This window comes from Aethalodelphis obliquidens, unplaced genomic scaffold, assembly GCF_003676395.1.
Source record: "Aethalodelphis obliquidens isolate GAN/ISIS:26980383/991018 unplaced genomic scaffold, ASM367639v1 scaffold69, whole genome shotgun sequence".
Taxonomy (NCBI): Eukaryota; Metazoa; Chordata; class Mammalia; order Artiodactyla; family Delphinidae; genus Aethalodelphis; species Aethalodelphis obliquidens.
Genome location: NW_020838013.1, coordinates 19,112 through 29,708, shown reverse-complemented (window position 1 = coordinate 29,708; position 10,597 = coordinate 19,112). Strand labels below are relative to the sequence as shown.

The window sequence follows — 10,597 nt, the reverse complement described above, 5'->3', positions numbered from 1 at the left end:
ACTTATTTTGAAACTTTTTCATTGAACATTTTGCTACCAAAACCCATTCTGAGAACTGCTGCTCTAGATGTTTCCTGGCTACCTTTCTAGGGCAGGTTTGCTGGCGGCGTGTCAGCTCCCTCTCTCAACCTCTCCTTGGGGAATGGAAAACCATCCTCTTTCAATCACCAATGGGGAAACGGATCAGCTTGGTGTCTTGCACCCAGAGTATGGAGGGGCTCCCAAGGGTTAGTCTGCATCAACCAGCTCATTACAGAACAGCCTGGTAGGTTTTGGGGTGTCAGCTTCTCTCACCACTCTGGCCCATGTCTCACGGTCATTCCTACCCTGCCTGCCCTACTTAGGAAGTCACCCATCAGTGGGCACCTCTCCTTAATCTTTTTCCTTTTCTCCTTATCTCTTCTTGGCTTTGGGAAAAATAAGAAGTTACTCCCTCAACCAAGAACTCAGGTGCTCTCTTCTATGAGGAGGCAACGGGCCTGGCATTTCTGGTCCCCAACTCTTTATATGATGCTCCCAGCTGGCCCAACCGAGGCCCATTCATCTTGCCGGCTCTGTTACAAAGAGTGTGCTGCCACTGTCACCGTGTTTGGTGCTGTCCAAATGGATGTGGTCAGTTCTGTCCCCCTGCCCTGGCATTCTGACCCCAGTGATGTAAAGGGGAACACTGACAAAGAGACGCAACCTCATAAAGCATTTTCCAGGAGGTTATGATTTATTCTACGTTATTGGTGTGACAGGGAACAGGGCCAAGATTCCACCTCCACGATCCCAGAGGAAGAACAATCAGGAGAATTATCTACATCGAAGGACAAACAGGGACAGAAACTAGGGCGGGATCTTCCTGGGAAGTGGCCGGAAAGACTCGGGCTCAGGCCACGGGAGCCAGGCCGACCTGGTTGTTGGCCCTGTCAAAGACAGTGTAGTACTGGCGGATGAAGATGTCACCCAAGATCCAGAGCTCTCCGGAGAAGGTGGGGATGTTCATGCCCTGGAATCCGCTCATGCAGCTTCCCTGGTTCTGGAGGAAAGAATGAAACTGGAGCTGGGACACAGACCCAGCAGTGACAGGCGCTGGGGTGTGAGCATCCAGGGCCGTGGTCCCCTGCCAGGTACGTGCAAGGAGGAGCCTCCTGGCTCTCCCTGGCCTGGCGTCTGCCTGTATAAGCGGCTTACTGCACTCTTGGTTCCCAGGGATTACCAGACATTATCCAGGGTTTCAGGCAGATGCATACACCCTGACGTCAGCATCGCAGCTAAGGGCTTTAGGGAGAACTCAGCTGCGGGGAAGGATTTTGGAAGCCCTGGTGACGCAGCCTTTTCTCATTATTCTGATCCTGACCAGTGGCAAAGCGGATCAGCTGTTAGTCCTTTTCATTCACTGAGTCACTGGGCCAGCAACCTGGGCTTGTATTAGAATCACCTGTGGAGCTTTGACCCCCCCCCCCCCCCCGGGCCCCACCTCCCACCATGGCTCAGGCCCCACCCCCTCCTAATTAATCAGCATCCCCGGGGGAGGGGCCTGGGCCTCCCTATTTCTTGCTGAATAACATCGACCCACTGGGCAAAACTCGTTTTCCATCCGGCATTGTAATCGAAGGCAGAATTTTCCTGTGGCTCCTCTGCCTAAAGATTTCTATGTGGTAGAGGCAGTAGGAGCATCATAAGCCCTTACCCTGGGGAAGCTGTGATTTCTATCTGCCCAACCCTTCGTAGCTTTGATGTGGCCAATCTCGCGTGATTACCCGAACCACACCCTGAGCGTGGGGGAAAGCTCTAGCTTTTAGATGAGGAAACTGAGGCTAAGGAAGGTTGTAACTTGCTCAGTATCTACGGGCTGGTAATTGAGACCCAGAGCTTGGACTCTGGTGTTCCACTAAAAATCCTCTTTTCACGCCATCAGCCCTTGCCTTGCTTTTTCCCCCTGGGGGTGTTGCATCCCAATTCTCATTCATGCATTTATTTTTGAAGTGTTCTTTTTCTCCGGAGGCTGTCCAGAGCAGATGTTAGCTCCAGCGTGTGGAAGTGCACTTGCCCTTGTGCCAAGGGGGAGTATGTGGCCACGTGCTGTGCAGGCACATCTAGGTGGAAGGCTCAGAGCCCCCTTACCTGCAGGACGTAGGCCTTTGCGGGAACAGGGTACTGGACACCGTTGATTGTGAAGACGATGTCGGGAAGGCTGTCGATGGCGGAGCAGCTGATCACCATCTGGAAAGAGTGAGGATTAGAAAGGCTTTCATCCCTCCTGTGTGGCAGGTCCACCGTCTGGGTCTAGAACAGGGCGGTCAGCGCTGGACTTACGCCGCCGTAGGGACCCTCGCTGGCTCCAATGTAGCTCTGGATGTTGGCAATGGCATTGGTCGGGCCGGACAGCAGAGAGGTACCGGTGTCAACGATGGCCTGGCAGCCAGACATGCAAGCGATGGGCTCTCCAGACATGGTGATGCTGAGGTTGAGATGCAAGTCAGGGTCCCCGGAGCCCCCAGGGGGTACGTCTCCCAAGGAGGCACCAGGTGACCCTGGAGGGTCCCTCTTCCCCATCCATTGGCCGATGCATAACATTTCAGCTTCTCTCATTCACACACTCATTCATTCTATGCATTCGCGTGTTCCACAAATATTTACTGAGTGCCTACTCTGTGTTAGGCACGGGAGATGCAAAGCCAGACAAGATGGGTGCACGGTATCTGACCACAGGGAGCTTCCACTCTGGCTGGAAAGATAAGTTGAGCGGGCTGGGCAGAGCGTACGGCGAGGGAACGGGAACACAAGCCAGGGTGAGGGCGGCAGTGTGCAGCAACCCGGGAAGGCTTCTCAGGGAAGCAGACACCCAGAGGCTGCTAGGGAGTGAGGAGTTGGAGGAGGGAGTCACAGCTAGAGGGGACACAGGGTGGGGAGTGATGGAGACACTGGAGTGATGGCCAGGTAAGTCCAGCCCTGACTGCCCTGTTCTAGACCCAAGGGGAGCAGGGGTGGGAGTTTGAGGCACTGATGGGATGTTAGCATGGCTGGGGCAGACGTAGGGTGACCAGCGTGTCCCAGTTTGCCTAGGACTGTCTTGGTTTTAGTACCGAAAGACCGGCATCCCGAGAGACTGCTCACTCCTGGGCAAACCTGGGCGATGGGTCACCCTAGGAGGCCAGCTGGGGGCAGAGCAGCCAGAGGGTGAGGCTGCCTGGGGGCAGACAGGATTTGAAGGGGAAAGTGGGAGGAAATGGTTTGAAACAACTTCTCTGCTGTTTTGCCCTGATCCTAGACCAAAAGTGACAGGCACCCTAAAGGCCGAGATGTATGGACGGGGGGGGTCCTCCCCTCTCCCCAGGGATGCTGGTAGATTGTCCTGCCTCCCTGCTCAGAAGGGGAGTGGCTGTCTCATCCTTGCAGAGTGTCTGGGGGTTCCTGACAGCACTCTTCCTCCCATGACGTGCCCTTGTCAGGGTCTCTCTGGCTCGGCCAACTTCCGCCTTCTCTTCCTGGAGCACGTTTCCCTGTGCCGCCTGTTCCAGGGGGATCCTGGAATTCTTAGTTAACTATGAATCTGTAAAGAAATGGGGTCTGGGGCCCATGCCAGGATATCGCCCATCCATGGTGACCTCACCTGTCCACGGTGATCTGCCAATAACCCTCATAAGAAACAGGCACCCAGTTCAGGGTTCCCGTGTAGTAAGAAGAATCGATGCCTCCGAACTGCACCACGCTGCCGCTCTCATCATCTCTATGGAAAGTGGAGGGGAAAAGGCAGGAATTCAGTTGTTCACTCATTCATTCACTCATTCGACTGAACATATAAACTGTGGGCATTCTAAGAGCTACTCTTGATCGGACTCTTGCCAGGAGCCATGCAGAGTGTACGACCCACAGGGCTTCCTGTAATCCTCACACCAAGATCCATGCCATAGTCACTATTGTTATTATTGTTTCTATTTTACAGTGAGGAAACTGAGGCTCAGAGAGGTGAGGCAGTGTGCCCTAGGTCACACAGCCAGGGAGCCGCAAAACCAAGATTAGAACCCAGGTCTTTCTGGTTCCGAAGCGTTGTGTGGTTTCCACCAAATACTCCCTCTCATTGCTCTGGGGACCTCAAGAGAAATGAATGAATGACAGTGTCTGCTCTTAAGGCCTTGATAGAGTCGTTCATGGTTTGCCAACGTCTGGAGGTGTTTTTGATTGCCATGATTGGGTGGGGGTCGGGGGAGCCCCTGGTGTCTCGTAGGTAGAGGCCGGGGAGACTGCCAGACATCCCAGGACAGCCCCCAACAGCAAGGAGTCATCTGGTCCAAAGATGTCAATAGTGCTGAGATTGAGAAACTCTGTTCTAGTCGGCTCCGTGTGACATATCTAAGTGCCCATAAAAGCAGATTATGTTTAAGAGCTGGAACTTGAATATCAAGTGGCCAAGAGGAAAAAAGGATAAAAGGGCCCTCCCGCCGTAAACTGCAGGAGTCCTGGTTACTGGAATATTCATTGTCTAAATCTCTGCGGTTTTCGGTTAGATAGGGAAACAAATGTAGGTGACAATAAGAAATTAATCACTGAAGAACTGGACACGGACAGAACGTGACCCCAACTCACCTAACCCCACCCTGCCTCCCCTATAAACATCTGACAGCACCTGTGACACAAGGAGATGATAGCAGAACAGTCAGTAACTAAAGGGAAGCACATCGATGGTGACAAATCGCTTCAAAAGAGAAGGACGTGAATGTCAGAGGAAAGTCGAGTGTCTTGGGAAAGTCGAGGACACACCCTCAGACATTCTGGCATAAACTTCTACTCAGCGAAAATCAAGACTTTGTTATGCCTTATTCTTGGAATTAACTCGTAGTCACACCTGGAACCTAGATTTTGTTAACTAATGAAAGAAACTTGCTTTCATCATTTAAAAGTTTCACTGTTCAAGATGTAAGTCCCAATCAAATCTTCTTTTCATTTTTTGCTATGGACTTTTGGCCCCACTTTTAAGTGGATTCACTTTAAACGGTGGTCTTCAGGAGAGCAAATGGCTAATGATATCTCACTTGTGTGAGGCAAGGTGACAAAGACTCTCGCTAGTAAAATAAGACGAATGAAGATGGTTCCTCAGAGAGGACTTTGGCACCATTCTCTCCAAAGATATACCTTAGAGAGCCTTAGACATTGACCTTTCCAATCCCCGGCTTGCCAAGACTCTCTCCAGCCCACCCAGCCTTCGACAGCCCCCTGCTGGACCAGGTGACCGCAACTTCCTTGCCTAACTTACTTGCTCAGGTAGACGGAGAAGAGGTCTTGGGAAACCAGACCCTGGTTCCAGATGTTGTCAAAAACAGGGGTGGCCCCGGAGGAGGAGATGCTGGGGTAGGCCAGGCCCAGGATGCCGTCGAAGGGAGCGTAGTACAGGAAGGAGCCAGGCTCTGTCTTACTCAGGCCAAAGATCTGGTTGGTGTCAGAGATGCCTGCAACCTGGGTGGGGAAACCAAGGTGTTCATAACCAGCTTGTGCTGACTGAGCACTGCGGGCTGCCAGCGCCGGGCCCAGAGCATCCCTGGTTCATTTCGTGTAGGACTTGGCTTCCGGGGCATCAGGCTGGAAGGAGAGGAGAGGGATTATCCCTGGGAAGGCTTGTTGTTCCACTGGAGGTGACAGTCGAGGCTGATCTCCAGATGGGCACCGTCTGCAACTTGGTGTGAGAATTTGCTGTGGAACAGATGGTCACCGTGTGTTTGTGTTTCTGAGGATCAGGTGCAAAGCAGACCCCAGGCAAATCAGAGCCCTTGACCCCTGCTGTGCCCTGGAAAATGGGGGTGCTTGTGGAGATTTTGTGACTCGAGGGGGCTGTGGGTTGGGGGGAGGAGGAAGAAGAGGAGGTGCTAAAAGAGAACTGAGGCACTTTCTCCCTTCTCGCTGCCCCCTCCATAGCATTCAGCTTGGGTGACCCTGAGGATGGCTTCTGGCTCCAGGCACCCACCCCCTTACCCCTGCTGCTCCTCCGCTAGAAACATCTGTGGTGTCTCTGCCACTTTCCGCGTGCCCCAATCAGGTTACTTTTGGGATCACCGAGACCCGTGTTGCTTGAATGAGCTGATTCGGGGGGCCGTGTGCTGTCCCTGGAAGCTGGCCCCAGGGCCGGGCAGGATGAGGTGCTGGCCGGCGGGGGCTCACCTGGACCGTGTCGTATCCGAGGATGCCTGTCATGCTGCCGGTGCCATAGGCAATGGAGACCGTCTCGCTGGTGCTCTTGAAGGTGGAGGACTTTTTAGGGTTGAAGCGGTTGTGGTTGGCTGTGAGGGCAAGAAGAGACATTGTCAAACCTCAAAAGCTGAGCCAGCGTCACGGGCTGGGGGCGTCTTCCTTGGTGGGTGCCTTGGTCCTGGGCGGGGCTTTGGAGGAGAAAGTGAACTCATCTGGCTAACCACGTCACTGACTGAAGGCCCTCCCGAGGACCCCCCGGGCGAACGCCGAGTGGAGCAGGCCCACGGCTGCCCATGGTGACGTGCAGCTTCACACCCTCTCCGCCGTTTGACTGAAATTTCTGCAGGCTGGAACCACGTGTGATTCGCCCCTTCACCTCCCAGGGCACCTAAGCCTAGTGCTTGGCACATGGTAAGCGCTCAGTGAATGCCTGTTGAGTGGGTCCCTGAGTCACTCCGGCAGGCTTGAAATCGGACCTATTTGAGGCCCCTGAGTGTTCAGGGCTCCTAGGTGACTTGGTGCTGGGGGCCCAGAGAGGGCAGGGGGGCACTCACTGCAGGCAACACTGGAGCAGTAGACGGAGGGCACCCACAGGTTGGAGGAGCCAGTGTCAAAGATGACGGTGAAGTCCTGGGCGGGGGTTCCAATGCTGATGGTGCCGAAGTACTCCATCTGCCAGGGTGGGGACAGCATAGCTCAGTGACGGGGGACTCCGCAGCCTGGCCTCCCCGGGGACTGTCTCTGGGTCATCTCGGCCCCCTCCCGCCTTCCCCTTCACTGGCCTCCTTGCCTTTGTCTCTCTCTCCAGTGTATCCATCCTTTAAGGCCCAGCCTGGTCCCCCCTGCTCCTTGAAGTCTTCCCCTATTGCTCTCCTGTCACCCACTGACTATTCTCTCCCAAGCCTCGTTAACGCCCAATAATAATGTGCTGTCCCCTCTTGCCTCGAGTGTCTTAGTCTTGCCATCCTAGAGAATGTACACTCTCGGACGGGCGTGGAACCTGACAGCACCCAGCCGAGTAAATGCTTAAGCGCTTTTTCGTTAAGTTGTTGACGGGGAGATAAACAAGTCACCCACCTAAAGGCGGAGACCCCTTGAGATATCTTATTCCTAAATCTAGGTGCGTGCAATGGGTTTCAAGAAAGGGCGTCCTCAGGCTTTTTACTCTTAGTGGCTGCAGTCTCTCCCTTGCCAGCTCTGTCCCAGCCACGCTGATGTGGCTCTTTGATGACCAGCTCATTCCCATCCCAGGGCCTTTGCACTTGCTATCCCTTGTGCTAGGAAAATGTTTACTCTAGATCTTCTCATCAGTCCTTCCGTGCTCTAGTCAAATGTCACCTGCACCAAGAGGCCCTCCCTGACTACTATGTCTAAACTCGCCCCTGTCCCCTTCTTCTTCTTCCCCTTACTCTAATTAATTCATTTTTCTTTGTGGCATTTGTCATTACCTGGAATTATCTTACATTCTTATTTGTTTGTCTCTTATTTGTCCTCTAGAATATAAGCTCCAGGATCTTTGCTCAGTCACCATTGTTTCCCCAGCTCCTGGCAGAGAGCCTCTGACACAGGGTAGGCGCTTCGTAAATATTTGTCAAGTGAACAAAGGGGCTCAATTTATCAAACTTTGAACAAGCTCTTACCAAGGGCCAGGCCCTGTGCTAAGCACTCCACAAACAAACAAATAAGCACAAAAACCCCACACCTACATTATTGCATGAATTACTTGAAACAAGCCTCTGACGGTAGATAGTAATGGTTCTGTCTTACGGGCGAGGAAGCTGAGTCTCAGTCAGAGAACTTAAATGACTTGCCCAAGGTCCCATGGCTCAGAAGCTTTAGACCCTAGATTTGCTCCAGGTCTGGCAAATCTCACAGGCTAAGCTCTTAACAAGAGGCAGCGTTGCTTCCTAACCTTGGCCTCCACACAGGGGACACACTCTCTACTGAAGGGATTTGAGTCCCAAACAGAAGAGTCAAAGGGATCGTCCTGAAATTCCCTAGTTAAAATGATGCGGCGGCAGTTAGGCTGCAGACCCTTATCCCAGACTCTGGTCTGGCTCCACCCACTGACCCCCGCAGACCTCGCTTTGAAAATGGACACTGGCTTCCTTTCCTCAAATACACTCTGCTCCCCACTGTCACAGGGTCTAGTGCAAGTTGTCCCACTCTCTGGGACCCTCTCCTGTCCTCTTGGAGCCCCCGCTGTCTCTTCATCGCTCCAGAGAGGTGTCCCTGCCCACCACCTGCAGCACACTCAGTGTGTCACGGTCACGGCAAGGCCTCAGCCTGGTTATACTTGTTATGTTTTGTGAGGCTCTCCTACTAGATTGTGGGCTCCCTGAGGTTCATTCACTGCTGCTTCTCTGGGCCCAGCACAGTGCCTGACACATAGAAGGTGCTCCATCCATGTAAGCACTGGATGGACGAATGAATGAATGAACGAGAGCAGCAACTCTGACTGTGAGTTTTCCTGCCCTCCCTGGGCCTCTGAGATCCAGGGAGCAGATCCCTGGCTTACTGCTGCCTGGGGGTTTGGAGCGCTGGCCCATCTTCCCAGACTCCTGGGACCCCCTTCTCTCCACTGGGCCAAGTCCTTGGAGCTGACCTACTGCCTGCCCACACACTCACATCCAGGAAGTTCTGAAGGGGCTGGTCGGACATCAAGGTGGTGGCCTCCGAGGGAAAGTACTTGCTGCCTATGTTGTACTGGTGATTCTGCAGAAAGTCCTTCAGCTTGCCATTCTCGATCAGTTTCTGCCTCAAGGACTTCTTTCTGGTGAGCGGGACCCTGTGGCGGAGCATTTGCAAACAGATGGTTTGGAGGAAGAAGAGTAATTAGCCAAGGGGCCTGCTCATGGGGTGCCGTGGAAGGCCTGGAAGGAAAACAAAGCTGGCTCAAGAGCGGAAGAAGGAAGTCGAGAGGGGAGTTGCTCCCATTTGGGGCACAGGAATGCAGAGAGGGTACGTGGTTGCCCAAAGTCACCCGGCCCAGTGCTGGAGCTGCGGACCCAGCCCGGGCTGGACTGGAGGGTCTGGGCTGTTGACCACGTCTGCCGTGCTGTGTCCCCAGATGAGCAGAGAGGGGAGGCTTGGGACGGTTGAAGAGAGAGGAGGAAGGGAAGAGGGAAGAGGAGAAATACGGGAGGAAAGAAAGGCAGTGGGAAGGGCAGCAAAGGGAAATAGCCCCTGGGAAGCTGCTGTTCGTGCAGAGCGTCCCCCAGACTCACTTGTAGGAGGTGCACTCAGAGAGCGCTATCAAGGTGAGGAGAAGCAACCACTTCATGGTTCTTCCTGGCTCCCAAGACTCCAGAGGTGGGAAGATGGGAAGCGATACAGCAGCAGGAAGGAGCCGCTCCTTATATACAGTCCAAGTCCTCAGGCATGGCCTTATCAGCCGCTAAACGTCACTCTTTACCCTCACCCCAAACAGAAAGTTTCCTGATAAGATTGTCCCTGCCCTGAGCCATGTTCTGGGAAGTTTCCAGTTGAGTAGCTTTCCACTGTAACCGCATCCTGGGTTGGGATGGCCCTGCAGAAAGCAGGCTTATTTCTTAAATAATAGAATGCATCCAAACTTGACAAGTCGAATATTTTGACGAAATTGGTCCAAAGTGAACTTAACATTGAACACATGTCAGAGGAGCTCCAGGCACCCCGATTTGTCCTGATGGGATAGACAGCTGGGGTTCTTGGAGAGCAGCAGTCCTTTCAGTGATAGGCCGTGTCCCTGAAGCTGCTTCCTCAAGCACGTTCATAGGTCCGTAGTTTGGGACTCAGGACACATTTCCCCATGGAAATGTCGTTATATGGGGTTGCTGGATGTCTAATTAGCCTATGGGCCTTATTTTGCTCTTGCTTCTCATGGCTATTGGGCTGAGTCTTGGGGAAAGTGGTGTGTACAGTACAGAGGAAGGGGATGGAGTGGAGAGGGAGTGGAAGAATGCTTCTTTTCCTGGAGGAAGCAAACTTGAAACAGGCCAAGTTCGTCTTTGGAATCTGTGCCCCTCACTTTCTGCGCCCCCTTTCTTCCTACTGCTCCTCTCCTACCCTCTCAGTTACTCAAAGCCTCCACATTTGAGACCCCATCTGGGTCTGACTCCCAGGTGCCCCGTGCTTAAAACTTGGCTGAATCAGCTGCAGTGAGCAAAGCAATCTGGGAAAATTCATACTAGGGTGTGAATGACTTAGAAAAGTTCTCTCTCTCTCTCTCTCTCTCTCTTTTTTTTTGGCTGTGCCACATGGCATGTGGGATCTTAGTTCCCTGACCAGGGATCGAACCCATGCCCCCTGCTTTCCAACCCAACGGATTCTTCCCTTTGTGGGGTTTATTCAGTGGACAAAGTGGAGTGAGAACTTCTATTCAGGAATTGTGGCAGAGGTGGGTATGCAGGAGGGAGGTCGCCAGTAGGTGGCGAGACCTGTCTACGGA

The 10,597-nt window shown here is 53.3% G+C and overlaps 1 protein-coding gene across 1 annotated transcript; it reads right to left on the bottom strand.

Annotated features, from left to right (window-relative positions):
- Positions 1-871: 871 nt before the first annotated feature.
- Positions 872-9,451, bottom strand: LOC113611322 (pepsin A-4-like). Its single transcript, XM_027090127.1, has 9 exons — positions 9,396-9,451; positions 8,797-8,956; positions 6,723-6,840; positions 6,139-6,257; positions 5,240-5,439; positions 3,599-3,715; positions 2,302-2,446; positions 2,110-2,208; positions 872-1,021 (listed from the first exon to the last, which is right to left on the bottom strand). Exons 1-9 carry the CDS (start codon positions 9,449-9,451, stop codon positions 872-874), a joined length of 1,164 nt encoding a protein of 387 aa, XP_026945928.1.
- Positions 9,452-10,597: the final 1,146 nt, after the last annotated feature.